This window comes from Lepisma saccharinum, chromosome 3 (genome assembly GCF_977018435.1).
Source record: "Lepisma saccharinum chromosome 3, izLepSacc3.1, whole genome shotgun sequence".
NCBI classification, from domain to species: domain Eukaryota; kingdom Metazoa; phylum Arthropoda; class Insecta; order Zygentoma; family Lepismatidae; genus Lepisma; species Lepisma saccharinum.
The window spans coordinates 9400620-9423964 of record NC_139231.1 but is presented as its reverse complement, the minus strand read 5'-3'; the positions used below and the strand labels follow the sequence as shown (position 1 = coordinate 9423964).

The 23345-nt window shown below is 38.0% G+C and overlaps 1 protein-coding gene across 1 annotated transcript; it reads right to left on the bottom strand.

The window, feature by feature from the left end:
• Positions 1-2860: 2860 nt before the first annotated feature.
• On the bottom strand, positions 2861-22953 carry LOC145984888 (transient receptor potential cation channel subfamily A member 1-like). Its single transcript, XM_083118261.1, has 3 exons — positions 22492-22953; positions 18800-18984; positions 2861-4901 (listed from the first exon to the last, which is right to left on the bottom strand). The coding sequence occupies exons 1-3, from the start codon at positions 22951-22953 to the stop codon at positions 2879-2881; spliced, it is 2670 nt and encodes an 889-aa protein (XP_082974387.1). The 3' UTR covers positions 2861-2878.
• Positions 22954-23345: the final 392 nt, after the last annotated feature.

The window sequence follows — 23345 nt, the reverse complement described above, 5'->3', positions numbered from 1 at the left end:
TATTTCCCCCTCCCTTGGGTCGCTGTTTAGGACTACTGTGCCACCGACTAACTAATACAACCAAAATGGGATAATTGAGGATCGCATCCAACTCAAGCGCTTGGCTCAATCCAGTGCCACAATCCAATATGCGCAACTCGATGGTGTTCTGAGGCAGCCCAGGAGATGGCGCCACCAAGGGAAAGAAAACCAAAAGCTCTGATAAAACGTTCTTTCTATCAGAAGGTAAAGACACAAATGGAACATCATTTTCCAACTTCTTAAATCTGCTGACGCCAACATGCATGATTATTATGGCGATCATTGCATTCTTGCACCTTTTCTGTAATTCATTGTTGTTCTGTTATGACCAATCAAACATCAATAATCCTTTACAATATATACATTTGGTTTTAGTTTGATTTCATCTCATATTAGTCCTCTAATTAATACAATTCCCATGTGTACCTTGTGCTGCCATCTGTTTGTTATTCACTTCTTCAACTATTTACAATTCATTTCATCCATGCAGGTACATGACAGGGGATAGTGAGACTAGAAAATTTTTAATAAATGAAATCCTATTTTTACTTTTAGGATGCCGATTTATTGATATGTTGAAAATAAATAGTCAGTTTTTTTGTTATTTTGGTCAGTTAAATCAATATTTTGACCACTTGGCTAGTTTCCATCCCTGTAACCAGCAAGATTGCTCTATCTTAATGTGAACATGGTGCGTTTCCTTCTATTAGACTATTTTATGTTTCTTCGCCTATTTTTTCTTTCTTTTGACAGCTGTTTGGTCTGAGAGTATGCATATTGTGCTCTTAGGCAGTAACACAAAGCAAAATTAAACTGCATGCTTTAAACTTGAAAGCCTCTGCATTTGCATTTCCAGTTAAAGTTAGTGCAAATACAGTGTGTGTAAGTAAGACCAATCATTAAAAAATCAACAAAATATTCAAATTTGTTGTAATTGTTTTTTTTTTAAATATTATTTTGTATTTACCTGTATATTCTAAGTTCCTATGCATGTGCACATAACAGTTGGGCTGAAAAGTTCGTAGGCTAACATAGTAAAATATATTTTTTTGACAAAATTCGATTTTATTATTCAATATAGTTGCCTTCGAGGGCGATACAACGGTTATAGCGGTCATACAATTTTTCGATGCCATTTTTATAGTACGATTTCTCTTTAGCCTCAAAATAGGCCTCAGTTTCGGCGATTACCTCTTCATCAGTGCTAAATTTCTTTCCAGCGAGCATTCTTTTAAGGTCTGCAAACAGGAAAAAGTCACTGGGAGCCAGATCTGGGGAAGCAATTCGTAGTCTAATTCATATAATTTTGCCATCGTTTTCATTGATTTGTGACACGGTGCATTATCTTGATGAAACAGCACTTTTTTCTTCTTCAAATGGGGCCGTTTTTTCGTGATTTCATCCTTTAAACGCTCCAACAACGCTATGTAATAATCGCTGTTGATGGTCTGGCCCTTTTTGAGGTAATCGATGAATATAATACCATGTGCATCCCAGAATACTGATGCCATAACCTTGCCAGCCGACTGTTGCGTCTTTCCATGCTTTGGATTCGGTTCATCACGTGCAGTCCTCTCTGCTGACTGTCGATTGGACTCTGGAGTGTAGTTATGGAGCCATGTTTCATCCATTGTAATATATCGACGGAAAAATTCGTGTTTATTACGGTTGAATATCGCTAAACATTGCTCCGAATCATCAAAACGTTGTTGCTTTTGATCGATTGTGAGCACGCGCAGCACCCATTTTGCACACAGCTTTCGCATGTTCAAATATTCATGCACAATATGTCCAACACGTTCCTTTGATATTTTTAAAGTCTCAGCTATCTCAATCAACTTCACTTTACGATCATTTAAAATTATTTTGTGGACTTTTTTGATGTTTTCGTCGGTAACAGCCTCTTTGGGGCGTCCACTGCATGCATCGTCTTCAATGCTCATTTTGCCTCGTTTAAATTTAGCAAACCACTTCTCAACGGTTGATTTTCCTGGTGCAGAGTCCGAATAATGTTTATCAAGCCAAGCCTTGGCTTCAACAGTATTTTTTTTTGCCAAAAAGCAATGCTTTATTAACACACAAAATTCTTTTTTATCCATTTTTTCACAATAACAAAAGCTGCTTCACTCACAATGCTATATCTCACGAACTAATTATCCGGCAGCTGTGAAATTTATACACGTATCTTTTGAAGGTTAGTACTAAGTAAAAATCACATGGATTTAATTCTAGGAACGCCATCTATGAGTCAGCCCAACTGTTATAATGTCCATTTAGTAGTGATTGTTGTTCTCTGTCTCACTGAAAATGTAAGACTTGCATAATTTTCACAACACATTGTGTGAAAACAACAACTCCATTTTTGCACTAATTCCAGCCCTGGCTGCAACTAATGCAGGCAAATTGTATGCCAAACTGGTGTCAGTTGTGGTAGAGGAGGGCATAGGCCATGTTAGGAATTCTGTATCAGTACCAGATGTGGTAACTATGTCATATATGTCATGTAGTGACTTTTGTTAATGTGTGCAATCACATTAAATCATTAATGTGTGTGTAAAGTACTGTACATAAGATGTGTATGTTTAATAGTGAATTCAAGCACACATAGGTTTTATAAATGTTTTATGGGTGCTGTTTAGAATGAAGTCTTGGTGAAGCTAATTTTTCATGTATGTGGACAAAATTTATGCAGATACAAAGTTTTCATAGTCCCCAGCAGACACTATTTTTACAACAGATACCATTGGTCCATTTTCTAACTGGCTACCTTGTGGCTGAAACCAATTAATATTAAAAGTAATAGTAATGACTAAGCAATTTTATATATTACCACAAGAAAATACAGTACAAATTCACATCATAATGAATAATAGGTGTCTTCTTGTTTCTCTAGATTAGGAATCATCTCTCTTGACCACCCCAGTTCGGTTAAAACTACATTTATCCTCCTACATAGTTCATTGTCATTTGACCTTGCCCTTTTCAAGATATTAACATGAGTTTTGCTTTCAGTTAGGCTTTTTGTCTTTTTTAAAAGCTGTATGATGGCTTCTAAATCTTGAGTGATAACAAGCACCGCATATGGCAGTTGATCTATGGTGTAAACTAGCTCAGCAGTGGAGAGAAGTTGCGTTAAAGTATCTAATTTTTTGTACTTTCCAAAATCAGCAATCTTTGTCAGTTCGAGGAATGAAGGAGAAAGCCTTACTCTTTCCTCCAGCTTGATGCTATCGATAATTTTGACCACAGACATTTTTAAGTCATACGGCAGTGTGGTAATTGGAGGCAAATCTGAGGAGGGATTCGTTCTTTTCGTGATCTTTTCCATGCCTTTTTCTGCCAATGTAGGGTAGGTAACAATTTCATTTGGAACCTGCATACATGTCATTATTCTCCTTAAAAATCCAGGACAGAGGCATTTAATTTTGTAACCGATTTCTTCCACGCCGGTTATAAAAGTGGCCTTCTTAACGATTGTGTCTATGTGAGTCAACTCTTCCAATTCTTGTACATCCACGACTGCCATTCCAATCATAAGATTCATCAAAGCGATAGATACTAATAAAATGAATGCAATGAAGATAATTCGAGTGCTAATTCGTATGTGGTTCCGTTTATTCTGGAATAATCTCTCATACTCATACTCTCCTATAGCCATGACAACAGTTTCGACAAAAGCGTGATATGGATCTTTGAAGCTTTCTTCATCGGCGAAAAGCACAAAGAAGCTAAATGCAAATCCAATCAGTAGGCAAGAGAAAGCACCGCTCACCTTCAGTACACCTGCCAACACCTTTGAGAAAATGAGCCCGTAATGACCGAGGAAGCTAAAACGGCCCATGAGCAGCATTATTTCGATCCACGCCAAAAGTACTGAAATGCTTGATAGGTGGACAACCAAACCTTCTGTATTCTCCCTGAAATCTTGCTGAATAACATATGTTGAAAATGACAACCCTATTAGAAGCAACCAGTATTCATATTCTCCTTGGTGCAACTTTGGAACAATGATAATAAGTAAACTAATATACAATCCAACAAAAAGGACTAAAAATTGGATGGTTAGACGACATATATTTGATGCTTTTATAAGTGTGTCCTTTTCAAGCTTGATTTCATGCGTATGATTTGTCATATCACCATCAAAGTCGTAAAACTCAAGAAAAACATATCCCGAGAAAGACAGGACATATACTGTGTATAAAAAAAAATGAAGATAGAAAAAGTACTTGTACTTTTGCCACTTGAAATGCACAAATATGGCCAAAAGTGGGTGCTGAAATATATACAGTAACAGTTTTTCAGACCTTTTGTAACATAGTACGTTCAACATGAAATGTGTTGGGCTTGCATGGTTAGGAGCTATCATATTGAAATTGAGTTTAACTTTGAACTCTAAGCTGTTTTTTGTGTTGCTGTCGTACATAATGAAGGCATCCATTGCATCAATGAGTAGCCTGTCTGGCCTTTGAAAGTTCTTAAACAATAGGCTGATACCAGTTTCCCTATTATTTCTTGCAATAGAAAGGTCGCCATTATGCATCAGCAATAGTTTTAGGATTATCTCATCTCCAGATTCAGCAGCAAGATGCACAGGCGTTGTGGAATTCGCATCAAACTTATTAACGAAGTGTCGGCACAAACTGTTCTCGAGAAGCATCTGCAGGATGGATGGATTTTCTGCAGTCACAGCTACATGCAAGACTGTTTCTCCTCCAGGACCTAAGTGACTGACATCTGCACCAGCATTCAAAAGGTAACGTGTAGCATTTGCTGCTTTGTTCCGGATGCTCATGAAGAGTGGTGAAACAAGCTTTATGTTGCTGTAGTCATTTACTTTTGCTTTGCTTCTTATCAAGATATTCACTAATTCTTCATACCTGCAATCATGAAGAAAAATCAGAATAAATTATCAAAGCAAAGGATTATTAGAAGTGCAGAAGATTGATTGATTTATTTATTAGAATCCATTCAACTTTACAAAAGTTTGGAATTGTCACATTGTACATGTACATTTAGAATACATCTATAAGATTATAGGCATAATATAATATAAAATACAATAGATAGTATGAGATACAAGATATTGTATAAATAAAAGAGAATAAATGCATGCTCAATGTTATTTTCTTGAGACAAATTGGCTAAAAATTTGTTTTCTATATTCAATGTTCGCTTCATCTGCTATGACATTATATATATATATATTAGGGATGGGACCGATTAATCAGTACTCTATCGGTATCAGCTGATATAGGCATATCGGTGTATCAGTTTATCGGTAAAATTACCAATTATTTAACCGGTCCGATATATCAATAAATATCTGATAATTTAGTGCAAAATTCTGCCATTTTGTTATAGTTTTTATAGATAATCTACATACCCTACTTTCTAAAAAAAGTAAATGTCTAAATATGAAATTTCTTTTGCACCGCAGTCACCTTGAAACACACATTTATTAAGGAGGTCAATGACCCTTTCAGGTTCTTCAAGGACCATTTCTAATTTTATATCGGATCGGTAGAATATCGGTTATCGGTATCGGTAGATTTTATATCGGTACTTTATCGGTATTGGCCAAAATTTAATATCGGCACATCCCTAATATATATTTAATACACACAAACATAATCTCCCTAAATAGAGTGCTTGAATTAGGCATCTTGCTTTTAGGGGAGATGCCACTCACTGGCTTATTTGTGATTTCACTTTGGAGGGTAGATTATTTTGAAGGTTTGCAAATTGTGTTACCAGCCGGTAATACGAACTAATGGTGATGAAGACTTTCCTGACAGCGATACAAAAAAGTTTATTTTTGGGGGGAAATCCTAAATAAATAAGATTTATATTGACTGAAACTGCATTCCAGTCTGAATGGAAACAATATTCATAGTTACATTTGAAGACAGTAATTCATGACTATAAGGATGAGACAGTGGTTCAGAAGATGGAGAAGATATTGAATACGAAGTTGCTGCTTATGATGCTGACTCTATGTATGGTGTTGCTGAAACTACTATATTATCCAGATATTATTAGAATAATTAAATTAAGAAGAGTTAAGTAGGCAGACCATGTGACACGAAGGGGGGAGGATAGAGAAGTTCACAGAATTCTTGTTCGAAAACCTGATGGTAAGAGACCTGTAGGAAGACCAGGATGGAAATGGAGGGATAACATTGAGATGGACCTAAAGGAAATCGATAAGGATGGAAAAGATTGGATTGATCTTGACCAGGATAGGGACAGATGGAAGGCTTGTGTTGCTGCAGCCATAAACCTTCAGGTTTAAGAAGGCTACAGAGTTAGTGAAACTGCATTCAGTATCGCATGAAGTATACTTCATTATAATGAGAGTATATTTAAAACATGCAATTTATATCACCGTGAATGTTTGAGCTTTGATTTGCGATTGTTCACAATATTGTTAGAATAATATGTGGATTGTATATTGTCAAGATTTAAAATGAACATAGAATACAAAACAAACAGAATAGAGGGAATGGGAGTTCAACTGGAACCTTGACAGGATCAAGACGTACGTACGAAGATCCTCGCGCAGTGATTACACGTTCAACTAGCTCTCGCGATTTTGCTACCAAGTGATAGTGTAGTGAACAGGTATTGTATAGGAACACATACCACGTGGTTTAATAGAACAGTGATACGCATACCTTCAACCGGGTAGCCAACCCGAACGGCCATGGATGGGAACGAATCCCCGGACACCGACATGGACACAATAGATCAACTCTCATCGCCACCCACGACTAACCACATAACACCCTCTCAGATAAGTGTGGACAAAAACACCCAAAAACGCCACCGGGATGAAATGGAGGAATCGATCCAGCCCGACAAAGTCCCCCGCGGAGACACTGTTTCCGAAATTCAACCCACTCTTCCTGAATAGTAGTACGACAAAGACATGACGGGACCATATGTCGTCCTCCTGGACGGCATTGAGAAAAACGCGAAAAGACTTGCTGCAGGTAGCGTCGGAAACATTCTCAGGAAAAAAAATGTGACCGTGAACTTGGTAGAACAATGTGGTATCAATCGGGTCCGGGTAACATTTAAAACAGCAAGGGCTGCTAATAATTTCATGCTGCAGACTGCTTTGCATCGGGAAATGCTGGTTCAATTGCGGGTGCCACTTTCATTAGTTCAAAGGGAGGGTCTCGTATTTGGTATTGAACATGATACCTCCGAACAAGACGTATTGGAAGGTATAGAAAGCCCCATCAGGGTTCTCACAGTCAAACGCTTGCCGAAAAAGATCTGGCGAGAAGATGGGACTTTCGACCTCGTTCCAACAAAACTTTTCTGTGTTACCTTCCGCAGGAACCAAATAGCTGATAAAATCATCATTAATAGCCAAATACACGAAGTAACACCTTGAACAAGAGCAGTTTTGCAATGTTCCCAATGTTGGCATTATTCTCACCACCACAAACAGTGCCGTTCGAAACCCGTGTGTGCCAATTGTGCCAAAGATAAACATGAAGACCAGTGCGACAGTTCACCCTCGTGTATTAACTGCAAAGAACCCCATTCGTCTTTATCAAAAAATTGCCCCCGACGTAGACTTGAATCAGCCATACAAAACAAAATGGCTGAAGAAAACATTTCATACCTCGAGGCAAAAAACAAACTACAAGGGATTTTTATTCCCAGCCCCACCAGGGAGGAAGTTCTCCGCCCAAGATTCACAGGTACTAATTTCCTCCCATTACGTCTTCCAAGGTCGGAACGTTCGGTGGACAACACTAGACTTGACTTGCCCCATTCGACATAAACGGTCAATAACTATCAGATATTGAATCATACGCAAACGGTGCTCACAAGGGAAGAACCAGTATCAGAAAATACTTCCCCTACTGATGCCATTAAACCGCCGAGGCGACCCAATAGACATCGTTCATCCAAAACAAAAAGAAAAGACGACCATCAACCCCGCAAAACGTACACTAGCAGGAACTGGTATGACGATGATGAAGTGTTAATCATGACCTCCAGCCCCACCTCCGACACAGAAAGCAATTATTCCAAACCGATAGGACAAAATGCCCGGCCCGCTGCTTTGACAAGTAAGAGGGAGATAGATAGAGTGAATCCTGTTCGGCCACCAACAAATGTGTTCTCGAATAACTCAACCCCAGCGCATATACCAATAGAGCACAATCTTATCTACAACTCGATCCTAGACATGATTCCAAATTTATGGGACGCGGTGCGCGAAACAGAAAACAAAAATCGTCGCATTCAACTCATCAAACAAATCCAATCTTTAACATCTAATCTCCTGGCTATCATAGAATCCACACATTGACAGAACAAGGTTTCCGATAGATACCGGAAATGGAAACAATAGTACAATGGAATGTTAATAGCTTCTCCGCGAGAAAACTTGAATTACTAGACTTAATTGCCAAATATCAACCCATAATTCTCTGTTTACAGGAAGTTAAAGGTACCAAACGCGAAAAATATCGTATTCCGCATTATAATATATACGGTACACCAACAACTAATAGGGGAATGGTAATATTCGTACACGAAAAAATTCAACATACAGAAGTCCGGATTCCGAATGACATAAGATTAAAACAAAATTTCCAAGCAGAAATAGTAGCTATCCGCATTTCTATCTTCCTACGAACATTCACAGTCATATCGATATACATCCCTTCCAATACTAACTCCCAACGCATACGAGCACGAGAGACCTTCAAGAAATGGTACAACACGTTCCCGGACCTATTTCCCTTTTAGGTGAATTTAATGGACACCACTCAACGTGGGGGGACAAACATAACGACAGACTAGGTAACGCAATTGACACATGGATCACTGAGAATAACCTCATTCTCTGTAACGATGACACCCCCACCCATTACCCTCTCAACGGAAATAACCCATCCTGCATAGACCTGACGATAACGTCTCCGGAAATATTCCCTCAGTTTGCATGGCATAAAGACGCTCACTTACGGGGCAGCGATCACACACCCATTCTCTTAATCAGACGTCGTCACAATCTCCGACCCCCAGGCTTGGCTAACAGCCAGACACCCCCAGTACGGCGATGGAATTAAGCCTCCAATAACTGGGATGCGTTCAAAGCCACGTTCTCACGGATATACATGCCAATTCTATCATTCCGAAATATCAACCTACTTTACTCCAATCTCATCGAAATGATTACGGTCGCTATGGACCACAGTGCTCCTCGTACCCGCTTTAGTATCCCGGCCAGATATCCATCCATAAGTTGGTGGACGAGAGATTGCGAAACCATTAAAATCAGAAAATGACAACAACTCGGAAAATATGAACGACACCACCTCCGAGAAAATTTGATTGAACTAAAACGCCTACAAGCGAAAGCAAAAAAAACTTACCTCCAGGCGAAGAGAGCAGCATGGCAAAACTTTTGCAATACATTAGATCGCAGTGATAGCATAATCTCCATTTGGCACAAATTTAACTCCATTTGCAAACCCACCCAAAGTAAGGTGAAAACGCTAGACCGAACCTGGGAAAAGGACTTCATATCTTTATTAACACCCCCCTCTGTTAGCTCAGGTTATAAACACGACGAAAGATTAAACGCAACATTCACAGATGACTTTCCCGCGGTAACCTTGGACTCCCTCAAAAATACCGCACCAGGATATGACGGCATTACATATGACGTACTTCACCACTTGCCGGACAAAGGTATCCACCTCATTGTACAAATTTACAATGAAATATATCGCACCGGTATTATCCCCATAACCTAGAACAATCATATCGTAATTCCTATCCTCAAACCATCCAAACCTCGCAACAACGCACAATCGTATTAATAGTATTAATTCCGGTACTCACCAAACATTTTGAAAAAACATTACAACATCGAATAAACTGGGCCCTGGAAAAGCAACAATTTTTCCCCCCAACACAAATGGGATTCAGGCTCAATCATGGCAACCAAGATGCCGTATCCACTCTCACAGTAGCAATACAAAATAGTCAGATAACTAAGGACTATTGTTTTAGCCTGTTTACAGACATTGAGAAAGCCTATGATTCGGTTTACATCCCAATACTATGCAATGTATTAGACAAATTATCAATACACCCTTCCGTTGCTAATATTATCTGGAATTTATATAATGAATGAAATCTTGTATTTTGGTTCGATGATCGAGTGGATGGGGCCAGAAAAGTATGAACCGGAATACCACAGGGGTCCCCCCTCAGCCCCCTACTATTCAATATATATACCCACCACATCCACCAATTAGATCTCGCTGACTTTAAAGTATTAGAATACACCGATGATTTATGTTGTTATAAACAAACTTCTGATGCCACTCAAGGCATACTTGCTCTAAAAAGGGCTATTACAGTACTTCGGGACAACCTCTGGAGTATAGGACTAACCTTCTCACCCTCCAAATCAAAAATCCTAATTTTCAATCACCGACAACCTTTAACTTATCCAAACAATATACCAAGTATCCAAAATATACCTCTTGTAGACTCCTTTAAATATCTCGGAGTTTTTTTGACAGTAAACTAACGTGGAGACCCCACATTGAATACCTCAAAGTAAAAGGAAAAAAAAATATTAACATATTACGAAGCATATCCACCACTAAGTGGGGGAGTCATCCATACATTATGCTCTTATTTTATAAAAATTGCTTTAGATCATTATACGATTACGCAGCCCCAGTATACGGTGGGGCAAACACAAAAACCCTGAACTCGTTAGATATCTTACAATGACAGGCTTTACGAACGTGCCTCGGCCTAATGCCTTCCAGCCCAAACGTAAGTGTCTATCTCGAGAGTAATGAACAATCACTTACTCACAGACGAAAAAACTCACGGTACAATTTATACTCAAAACATGGGCTATACACCCCCACCCTTTCAATAGAGAATTTGCCATCCAAAGACAATGGGAGATAATAAAGCGTATAGATCACTCAACCCCCCGATATTATTTCTTATACTGCTATTTCATAGACACAGAGGCCTATCGGCTGTCATTTACCCACGACCACCCACTCATATACCAATTAAATATCCCCATAGAGCCAAATCTAGATATCCATTACGTCGACCGTGGTGAACATGGAAAATATCAAGAAAGATGGCCGGAGTCGACATTAATATACACGGATGGATCAAAAGACGATACCGCAGTAGGTTCTGCATTTTATATCCCGTCCCAGAACATAATTAGACAATTTAAATTACCTCCCTACGCGTCAATTTTTTCGGCGGAATGCTATGCAATATATAGAGCATTACTTCATATCCTCGCGTCGGGCCTTCCACAATGTCTTATACTGACCGACGCCTTGAGCGTGCTCCAAACGTTGTCAAGAGCAGGCACTGCAGCCTATAAACTTACGATTTTCCCTTATCTTATTCCAAGTGCAGCGTTACGGCTCTGAAAACGGGGGCAAGAAGTGACCTTTACCTACATCAAGGCACATTCCAATCAAAACAAATCTCACGACTTCGTAGACATCTACGCAAAGCAAGCTCGGACACTCGAACACGTAACCCCCTTACGCTTGCCTTACACAGACTTGCTCCCTCGCGTAAAAATGAAAATCCAACACGAATGGGATGAATGGTGTGCACACGAATTACAAAACACAACCACCTATAAGTGGAACATGCACATCGGTACAAAACAACCTTGGTATCAATCTTTGAAAATGCCTCGGGTCGTGATTGTGTTCACCTTGAGAATGCGCACGGGTTACGTTCTGGTGAATCAACATTTGGCAAGAATAAATGCGTTACCTATATCTTCCTGTCAATGCGGAGAACACAGCCAAACAATAACTCATCTGTTTTTCCAATGTCCCTTACGACAAGCCCATCGGGAACAGTTGTATCAAACCCTACTTCGACTAGCTGTTCCATTTCCGGTGTCAATTCCAACCCTGATAAGTCAGCCTCGAGCTCCCATCATGTGGATGCTATATAGCTTTGCACGAAAACACAGCATCTCAAAGTAAACAAAAACAATAAGGAAGATCACAGTGTAACATACCTTACAGGATACCCTCCCATAGTGAAAATCACGAGTGAAAGTGAAAGTGTACTGCGCAGGTGCCATAAGGAATAATGACAGGAGACAAGAAGAAGTCGGATCAAATAAAGTCCCGATGGCTAGAAACTGCAAAGGATAGGTGGTGTGAGCCACGATAAAGCAACCAAGCAAGCAAGCAGAATAGAGGGAACTGATAACCTTTGGTACCTAAAACAAGGGGGCGGGAATGTAGCAACAGCATGAATATGGAATATATGTTGAAAAATCTTTGAAAATATTTAGATTATATGTAAAAATAACTTAAATATGTGCTAAAAGCTAATGTAAGTAAAAATATGGCAAACAAAATTATAATTTTTCGAGCTTACATACCACAATTTGCAAAGGTAATGCAAAACCACATTGATTTTGACATTATATGAAGATATGTATTTACATAAATCCGTTCCCTGATTATAAGTTTGCAGAGAACCGAGGCTAAAGAACTTACCATGTGGAAAAATGTAAAATTTGGGAAAGTAAGATCAGGGTTTAATTGTATACATGGAGATACATATTGTAGGTATTCAAAAATAAACATTTATACCATTTCACTAAGTTTTGTTTATATATGGTGGTCAAGCCAAACTGGGATCTTGGTTTTCATAGGCATAAAAATAATGCATCAATAATGAATTACTCATAGTGGTTTTCTACTGTCACTAGTTCCAAAATGATCAAGATGGAAGAAATTCAACAAACTGTGTAATATACAAGTGTGCTTCTTCCTAGTCCATTGGGTCTGATGATGTATACAAGGACTTTGTGAAGCATTGACCTGTTATAAAATAATCAGTTTATAAATATATAGGGTGTTATTTTAATGGTTCCCAGAGACCATAGAAACCTGTAGAGGTCATCAAAATAAACTACTTTTCTCAGTAACATTTTTATTGTTGGTGCATCATTTGGGCACTACAATCATTTAAAAAAGCCCATTTTGCTGCCTGAATGCTGGCAACCCAACACAACATTTGATTGCATCTGTGACGTCAGTTCCTGCTTGAAGCAGTGCATACCAGGAACACACGTATTCTGTGAAAAATGACATAGCTACAACCAGCCACATTACGAGGGTCACTATTTATATTTTGAGCCTTGGCAACACTGATTGAAGTTAGGCGCAATTTGACGTTTGCACGGAATCGTCTGGCATTATTGACCATAACGTACTTCAAATGTTTTGTCAATAGCTTCATTTGTGTTGTTTATGTTGCCTTGGAGATTGCACGACAACAATAAAATGGAATTAACTCGTGAACATTATCGTGTGATGATTTTTTACGATTTTCGATGTGGATTATCAAGACAAGAGTGCATCGATCAACTTACTTCCACATTTGGCGATGAAGCCCCATCCTCTGCCACTGTGAAATGCTGGTATAACGAATTTAATCGTGGCCGCCATTCGCTCACCGACGAGATTCGCGAAGGTCGTCCAAAATCAGTTGTTGTTCAAGAAAACATTGATGCTGTGCAAAACCTAATACTGCAAGATCGTCATGTTTCATACTGTGAGATTGAGGCAACCATAGGCATTATTTCCACCAACATATATAAAATATTACATGATCATTTAGCTGTGAGAAAGGTATGTTCTCGTTGGATCCCACACAATTTGACAAAAACTCAAAAAGACGCTCGCGTCAATTGGTGCAAACAAATGCTCAATAAATACAATCATGGTGCTTCAAAAGGTGTATATAAGATTGTAACAGGTGACGAATCATGGATATATGCATATGAGCCAGAACGTAAACAGCAGTCGACTGAATGGGTGTTTCAAGATGAACCCAATCCAACAAAAGTTGTTCGCACCTGTTTTTTTGGGAAAACTGGTCATGTGGCAACTGTGCCTTTAGAGGAACGTAAAACGGTCAACTCTGAATGGTACACAACAATTTGTTTGCCAGAGGTCTTTGGTCAAATACGGAAAACAAACAAACGCTGTCGGATCATTCTTCATCAAGACAATGCCAGCTGTCACACATCTCGTCTAACAACCGACTTTATGACCAGTCAAAAAATCGAATTGATGGGTCATCCGCCATACAGTCCTGATTTGGCACCCAATGACTTCTTCTTGTTCCTGAATGTCAAGAATAAATTGCATGGACAACGATTTTCATCGGCGGAAGACGCTGTTGATGCGTTCAAAAACCATATTATGGAGGTGTCTGAAGAAGATTGGAAAAACTGCTTTGACAAATGGTTCGAACGAATGCAAAAGTGTATTGACCATAAAGGAGAATACTTTGAAAAGCAATAAAGCAGTTTTCAATGCCAAATTCCTGTTTTTTCATTGTTAGGCTCAAAATATAAATAGTGACCCTCGTATGTACCTTAAAACAATGTGAGGGAATGCTGGATCCAACTGGAAATAAATCAGCGATACAAGAAATGGTGAGAAAACAAGTATTTAAAAGGAAATGGTTACATCGGATTTTGTCTCTCAGTCCAAATGTAATTTATTTGCATAGGCATGCACACAGGGGGAGCAAGAGGGGGCAATTGCTCTCCATAATCATGGACGTCCACAGATTTTTTCAACGGAGAGTCAAGGAAGATAATTTTCCATGGGGTATATTGCCCCTTCAAAGAAAGCACTTGAATTTGAAATTATCGCATTTATGAAAATTACTATGATTGAAATCAAATTATACATGTGAAATATATACTTTTAAGTTGACATTCGATTTCTAAAGGGCAGGTGTCCCTTCCGGACGTCCATGTCCCTACATTATTATACTCGTACTTTCACGTAGAAATTTAGTGTAGAGGAATCTTATTGCCCTAATGAAACGATATTTTACTCTTATAGAAAATAAAGTATTTTCAAACCGATTAAAGTTCAAAGCAACTACGGGGGAAGGAGGTGCAGGGGGGCAATGGCCATTGCCCCTCTCCAACCTGGGAGAGAGATGAATTCTAGGGGGCAAACATTGAGGTTAAAGAAGCAGGAGTAGTAGTATCTAATAGTAGCAGGACAAAAGGATCCTCAAGATAGAATTAGTTTTCACGTCTTTCGTGCATTATTTCTTTCAGATGGCCAAGAGCACCTGCAGGGTGGCACAAAGGGAAATTGCCCTTTTCAATATACAAATAATAATACATTTCGTAAAATTTTCTTCCTCGAAATATCTGCTTTTCTTACAGTCTTGTCACGTTGAGAGCTAGGGGCCGGTGAGAGTTGGCCCTGGGTGGTGAACGATCTAAATGAAAAAAATTGTAAAAGAGAATGCCATGGCGCTCCATGAATTTTTTTGTGCCATATTAAATCAATATTGTTTTCAGTTTGCAAAAATTTCGATCTAAAAAGTTTTCTTGCTCGTTTTGCTTTTATTTTTTATTTTTATTTTTATTTTTTATGCTTTGTAAATTACCAGAGAGAGAAGTTATAACTACTAAGTACTTCAGACTCTTGCTGCTAAACAGTTTTGTCTTAAATGCATGAACACAGTTGTTGGAGAAATGGAGCGTGGCATATTTCAGAGACAATTTATTTATTAGTTATGGTCTATAACATAGAGGCATATATATACCCATAAATACAATGAAACTAGGATTTTGCCCTCTCCCCCTTTCCCTAATCAGAGGGTCTGTGCATGCCTATGTTTATTTGCAATTTAAAATTTCACTTTCATTCAAGTTTTTCCTTTTATTCTGAAATACATACTACATTTTATTCACTGTAAACCATGGGAGGAGAGTTTCTACCCCCCCCCCCCTGTAAATTGACATTGTTCATTTCAATTATAATAAACAGAATGGCCGTTATTATAATTATTATTTTTTTCTTAATATCAGAAATAAAGTTTGAGCAGAGTAACTGAAGTGAGAACTGCATTAGATCGAAACCTGAATGAAAAGTTCAGGAACTAAATTGTGTTTTAATTTTCTACCATGTTATCCAAGGAATATATCATTCCATGTTTTCAAAATGATAAAAAAAAGAAATGATACTTTTATGCAACACAACATAAACTGTAAGACTGCATTTTCCTCTAGATTGTTTACGCTTTTTGTTGAGAAAGGTGTATTAAAGTTAAAAACAAAATAGAATGACTGCAATTCAGTACACCAACTGTATGTAGTGTAAAAACTAATTTAAGATTTCTTAAATAGCTGTTTACAAATGACCACATTCACTAGCACATCACCTAAAAATTACAATTTTTATTAGCTTGTCTCAAGAAAGCAAGTATAATGTATCTACAGTGAAACCTCGATGTTACGTTTTTCAGGGGACCAAGTTGAAAGAACTGAAAATGCGGGAAAATGTAAAATCCGGGACCATGAGAATTGAATGTATAATGCGGGAAAATGTAAAATCAGGAAACGTAAAATTGGGGTTTCACTGGTGCATATAACAATGAAGTCAAATGTATAAGAATAGGTACATTGATTTTTGATTTTGCTCTGTATAAAATGTTATTTTCTGTGCATGAATAGAACATTCCAAATATGTGATGAGCATCACTTCTTGATTTACCACAATCACAAAATGGATTATTTGCAACTCTGGTTGATAAGTTGACATCTACAGATTAGTCGATCCACTAGTCCTTCTGATACTGGTTGTCTGTGACACAATGAACAGTTGACAATATAAAAAAATGAAAGAACTCAGAGTTCCAAAGTTAAGTAACAGATAACCGTAATGTAATATTCAGGGCATTATGAGACAAAGGACAAAAATTGTTGAAAATAGAGGGATATAAGTGTTTATCTATGTACCAGATGCACATGTAATAATTGGCAACTGTGAGCATGGTAGTATATTCTTTGCTGATTCATCTTTAGGTTGTTACTGTTATTGTACTTGTTTTAGCCATAATGTAACAAAGTGAACCTTGGATGCTTCCGTTATCAAGACCACAATGAAACAACACATGTATCAGGACATGTTGTGTTGGGTGTCCAGCATTCAGGCAGCAAAACAGGCTTTTTTTAACAACTGTAGTGCCGAAACTGTGCACCAACGATAAAAATGTTACAGAGAAAAGTTGTTTGTTTTGTTATCCTCTACACATTTCTGTGGTCTGTGGGCGCCATTAAAATGACACCCTGTATAGTTCATAAAAAAGTCATAAACAGTTTGTTAAGGCGTCTTCGATTGTAATCAAGGAGTCCAGGTTCAATACCTGGTGGAGGCACATAGTGGATCAGATCGAACTTCAAACTGTAGGTCCAGTCCCAATTAGCCTATCTGTGCATAAAAGTGGACTTAAAACTAATCTCAAATAAACAGTTTGTTGCATAAACAAGCATTTATTTCTTCCATTGTTACTTGTAGCAAATATCAGATACATGGTTTGATAAAAAAAAAGATTGTGAATATGTGCCAATTCAGGAAATCAAAGCTTGTGTACATAAATAATGAAGAACTTTAAAAAGATCTAATATCAATTACTTACGTGTGTGAGTACGATTTGTCGATTAAAACAACGTTTGGGAGTTCAAGACTGCCTCCTTCTACAGGTTAATGCATGTTCTTAGGCACCAAACGTGGTGTCATGTTAAGAAAGTCTTAGTTGAGGATACAGGTTAAAGGTTATGGTAAAAAACACATATTGAAGAACCTGCATTGTAGCTATAAAAACAGTCATTCTGTCCACACACAAATCTAAAACCATGCATATCACAATCTAAAACCTCATAAAAGAAACATCCGAAGTGGCTGTTAGAAGCCACCCGGCCAGTGCTTGGGAGAAGCGAATGTGCAGCGTGTGCTCAACACGGAGAAGGAAGCAAACTTCCCCTCCTTACTTTTCCCCTCATGAAACTCGTGCATCACCAGTCCAAGGTGAACTCAATTTCTGCCAAAGCGGCTCTCCTGACCTCGAACATAACATAGAAACCCAACTTGGCATCATTATTCACAGCTTTATCCCATTTTTTTGAAAAATGCAATCCATCCATCTTTCAAATTGCCGTCATCTGTATTAAGTTTATTCCAATTATCCATGCATATATAGGCTGTTCCATAAACATTCCTATCCAATTTGTTGTTCACTTTCCTGATAACTTCCCTTGATCGACAAATCGTACTCACACACGTAAGTAATTGATCTTAGATCTTTTTAAAGTTCTTCATTATTTAGCTGTGAGTAATATGCCCATCACAATATGTTATTGTGTACATAAAAAAAAATGATTTTATGACACTCAACAACAAGCAATGTGCAGCAGGGATCAAAGCTGGGCCCTTGGCATGCTCTTCCACCAAGCTCTCTGCCTCCAAACAATTTTCAGTTCAGTCCAGGTGTATTGCAACTTCTCATTGACATTGAGCACATGAACACTAATGCCATCTCTTTGCAAATGAGGGAACCAATTGAATATCTTTAGTTCAGATGGAGATACCAATTTTTATTTTTGGTTACCTATCATTCAGGCATCCATTATTTTCTTTCAGACTAACTACCAGAAGGTGAACTAGTCAGCGTAATTTATATGACATCAAATAACAATTGTTTCTATAGAGTTATGTTATAAAGGTGAGTGGGATGGTGGACATTTAAGTCTCAGTGACATGTGCATAAAGTGGACTCAAACTTTGCCATTGCCCTCCACATCCATGATTATTTGTCACATTATCTCCAGCGAACAGTGTCATTTAAAGCAATAGTTTACACGTACAACCTTTATGGAAACGAGCCTTACCGTCGAACCCATTGATCATCATATATTTCTGGTTGAATTCCACATAACACCAGTGGTGTATATCCATTAGTACTTGGCCCGTTCACATCAGCACCATACATCATGAGAAGCTGCATGCATTCAATGTTTTGACGTCGAATTGCTGCATGAAAGGGAGTATCTTTCATGTCTGGTTTAGGTAATAACTGTAAATGAAGAGAGCAAATGTAATTCATATCTTAACCACAAACTTACATGACTGAGAATGCAGAATTGTAAATAACTTGTGATTTTTTTTCTGTCGTCCATTTAGGATGAAGTTGATAAATTTACCCAATATTCATACACCTATATACAGCCAACATTGATATTTTTATGCATCTAATATTTGGCTGATGTAAAAACAGGGTTTTTCAAACGGACTCAACAACATAAAAATATTTAATTAAACCAAGCCATTCTGGGACATCTCCTAAGTTGATGCATTTCTTTATTTGGGGTTTTGTGAAAACCTGTTACCTTAAAGAAATTATGAGCATGCATGCTCAAGTAGGGTGACCAGATGTCCTCTTTTATCTGGACATGTCCTCCTTTTTAGGTGTCTGTCCGGCATCCGGGTGGATTTTTTAGAAATCGGTAAATGTCCTCCCTTTTTCAGAAAGAGTATAGCATCGACTGTAGCAAATGTTCTGCATAGAGAATGTTTCCACACATAATGATACCCATATCCTTTGGGGTGCATTAAGTATTAGAGCAATCAATGCTCACCTAGCATCTTGGAGCTGAACATGATCACTTTCCCGACTGTCATTAGTAGTGTTGTGCGGGATCCAGAAAAGTCAGTATCGGGATCGGAAAAAAAAAATACCATCCCAATCCCAACTTTGGGAAAGGATTTTCAGACATTTCGAGGATCTCGAGCAGTTCTGAACTTCAAAATGGTCGTTTTATAAAGTGATTAATTCTTGATGTTTTCTGCATTGTATTGTATTGACACTTCTTGGAAATTGTTACATTTTATTTCAGAAATTAAAAAAAATAAAAAATAAAAAAAAAAATAAGGAAATTACGTAAAATTTGCTATTTCCACAGCTTCGGCGAATTTTTATCATTTCCCAGTTTGGTCAGGAAATTGCAGATTTTACCCATCCCTAACGTCGGGATTTAAAAATTCCCCATCCTGACCAAAAAAAGTTCTGTCACACCCCTAGTCATTAGTATGTATTATTATAACTCATTGCTTCACAATCTGAGACTTGTAAAACACATGTACTTTGAGCAGTTCCTTTTTGATTGACTGATGGTTTATTTTAATTCGCTTTTCTGCCACTTTTGGCTAATTGCAAAGATGAGGATGAGCGATGATATGATGAGTAATTATGAGTAATGGCATATGAGTTGCCATTTCTTGTGGTGTCCTCTTTCTTATGACTTTGTCCTCCTTTTTTACCATTCTCTGTCCTCTTTTATTACATGTATGTATCTGGTCACCCTATGCTGAAGGCATCACACACACACAAGTCAATTGTGAGATCCTGTAAAAAGATGGGTTGAATATGACTTTTTAAATATTTTTTTTTTGTTTTAAGTCCACTTTATGCACACATAGGCTAATCGGGACTGGACCTACAGTGTAAAGTGAGATCCGAACCACTGTGCCTCCACCGGGCACATCGACGACACATCGACGACATGACCACTATGCCATCAGAGCAGCTCTGAATCTGACTATGGCATTAACATGTGTAGGGTTACCCATCGAGCACACATTGCTTGTAAGTAACATGTGTAAGCTTTCATTTAATTAATTATGAAATTTCTTTTACAATAACTGTTTAGAGTTTTGTTTTTATGAAATAAGAAATGAATGTCATCTTTACCATTGACATGTTCATGTTCATGTGAATTAATACTTTCTGGAACCAATGTTGTTTGGATGCAAATGATACTGTTTGCAAAATCACTTAAAGCAAACTTTCAAGTAGAGGTAAAGTATGGTACACAATATGGATTAGAATTATTAGAGGAAACTTTGTTTTTGTAAATGCCATTGATTTTCCCATTTCTCTGTTTTACAATGTAGAGCTCACACCCACTCAATAATTTGCATGTTATTATTATACTTGTTAACAATGTGAACTGCTATTGAAATCACGTATTCACATACTTCCTGTCCAGTGACTATCATTTTGCAGATATTGCTGTCATGTTGAAAAAAATGTTTCCCGTAGTGAATTATGAAACTAAGCCATTTATATGCTATGTTTATAACACAGTCAAAACATTTTTTAAAAAATGTGTAAATTTAGCTAGATTTTTACCTTTCTTACAGTGATTGTAAGAAAGGTGTAACCATTGTGTTAGATGTACAATGTTTTTTTTACAGCGTTCCTGTATTTATGCTATCCATGGTCATATAGATGAAAACATCGATATTGCAAGAGGGTTGAACTGGTGAGAGTCCCACCTAGAAAGTTGCATTGACCATTTCAAATAAAAAAGAAGCATATTATTTCTATAGGTGATATAACAGAAATAAACCAAGCCAAAAAAGTATACTGTCGAAGGAACTGGTCAGAACATAAAAAGTCCTCATATTCTATCAGCTAATCGAAGGCAAAAATTGTTCAATGAGTTTTCAAAATTGTGAAAATTAGATTTTTATGTGAGAGGCCACGCAACGTAAACTTCGTTAATAAAATCCCCCACCCACTTCTCAGTTGTTAGGGCATCTGACTACCTTGCGAGAGGCCCAGGTTCTATCCCCAGTGGGGGAGAACAGGGATTTTTTCCACCTGTTCAAGTAGCTCTGGCACCCACCCAGCATCCTATAAAGTGGGTACCTGGAGGAAACTCTGAGGGGTAAAGGCAGCCAGGGGCATGGTGCTGATCACATCACCCCCACCTTTGGCTGTGATGAAGAAAGTGTGGGATACCTTCATGGCATGTTGCATATCACAGGGGAGCACTTTACCTGTTGTTTTCTTTTACCCCCTTTTTGAAATATTTTTTTTTTGAGATTTGCAAAAGTTGATAACAAAACACAATAGCTGTGCATTAGTAGATATTGGCAAGAAATGTGCCAAAATAAAGAAAAACACAGGATTTTCGTCCATCTGGTGTATAGGGGGAAACAGTCTCTTTGAGGATATAATAATAACGAATAAGAAGTAGAATTTTTTTTTACCAGTTTACATTAATTATTTATTATTATTATGCTATTCAATACAAGTTGACAACCATCCAAAAAGGTCTGTGGACACCCGTTAATGTAAGCGACATTTTTTTGGGGGGTTTAATATTATATAGAAGAAACTTTTTGGTTGAACCTACCAAATGTTTTTTTTTTCAAAAGATTGCACCACTCTTTACACAAGTGGTTCCCAAAGTGTGCACCATGGCACCCTGGGGCCCTGTAGCTGGCTTACAGGAGCACCACAAAATGTTCCAATATTTTCACTGAAATGACATGATTGTTCCAAATATGTGCTTATTTAGTACTTTTTACACATATAATATTTCTGAATTTGAAACGTGTTCAATTTTTAACTTAAAAGGCAAGCAACCTAACTACACTAACTGAGCATTGCAAGTGTTAGAAAGGCATACATTACATTCTGACTTGGGTGTTGCGAAATTTTGATACACTAAGGGCACCACGAAATGAGAAAGTTTGGGAACCATGTTTTATACTAAACATTGGGCATACTAACCTCTGAATAGTCATTTAATGATTGCAAAATTTCAAGCAGTTTGGGTTCAGTACCATCGATCTGATCGGGTGCCACAATTTCATCCAGCTCAACAGACTCATCAATTTGGATGTTACTGTCTCCTAGAGCAGTAAGCAACAACTTCAAACAGTCTGAGTTCCCAGCAAATGCTGCGTGGAACAGTGCAGTTCTTCCTAAAGAATCCTTCAAGTTAACCTGTGCCCCATTTTCGAGCAGCACTTCCACGACATTTGGATGCCCAAAAAATGAGGCAATATGGAGTGCCGTGGTACCATAATTTCCACATTTAGCATTGACCAGTGCTCCTTCCCTCAGGGAAGCTGTCGCTCCATCCACATCTCCATTAGCAGCTGATCTCAGCAGCTTTTGTTGTGTCGCTTGAAAGTCTGTTTCATCATCAGCTCTTGTGCCCTTCGATTCTTCGTCCCAAAATCTGAACATCTTGTGATGTTACATAGCATATTTGGCTCCAGAATTGTCTCTGTAATGATTTTAGAACTTATCACTATGAATGGTAAAATGAATACAGTGTTTGATTTCTTATAATCAGGGTAGATATTAATGGAGTGGGGCAATGCAAGGGACGCCACTAACAACAGAGACAAATTTTATTCTCTGCTATAGGAAAAAAAGTAAAACTCTGCTGGCTTCCCGTCAATCCTTCATGAGTCATGTAGACACAGTTGCTGATACACTTGTGTTGTTTGCTTCACCGTAGAAGCACATTTTACCTTGCAAGAATTATTGTGCTTTTTTCCTATTTGCTTTTGCACATTCACCACAATCTCCCTCACTTTTAAACGTAACACTGTTCCATGCCAAAAACCTCCTAG

What these genes read in the sequence shown, in the direction of transcription:
- LOC145984888 (XM_083118261.1), bottom strand. Translation starts at nt 22,953, where the DNA reads ATGTTCAGATTTTGGGACGAAGAATCGAAGGGCACAAGAGCTGATGAT. An exon ending in CATTAAATGACTATTCAGAG is followed by an intron (nt 18,985 to 22,491) that starts GTTAGTATGCCC and finishes CTTCATTTACAG; the next exon opens with TTATTACCTAAACCAGACAT. An exon ending in GATGATCAATGGGTTCGACG is followed by an intron (nt 4,902 to 18,799) that starts GTAAGGCTCGTT and finishes TCATGATTGCAG; the next exon opens with GTATGAAGAATTAGTGAATA.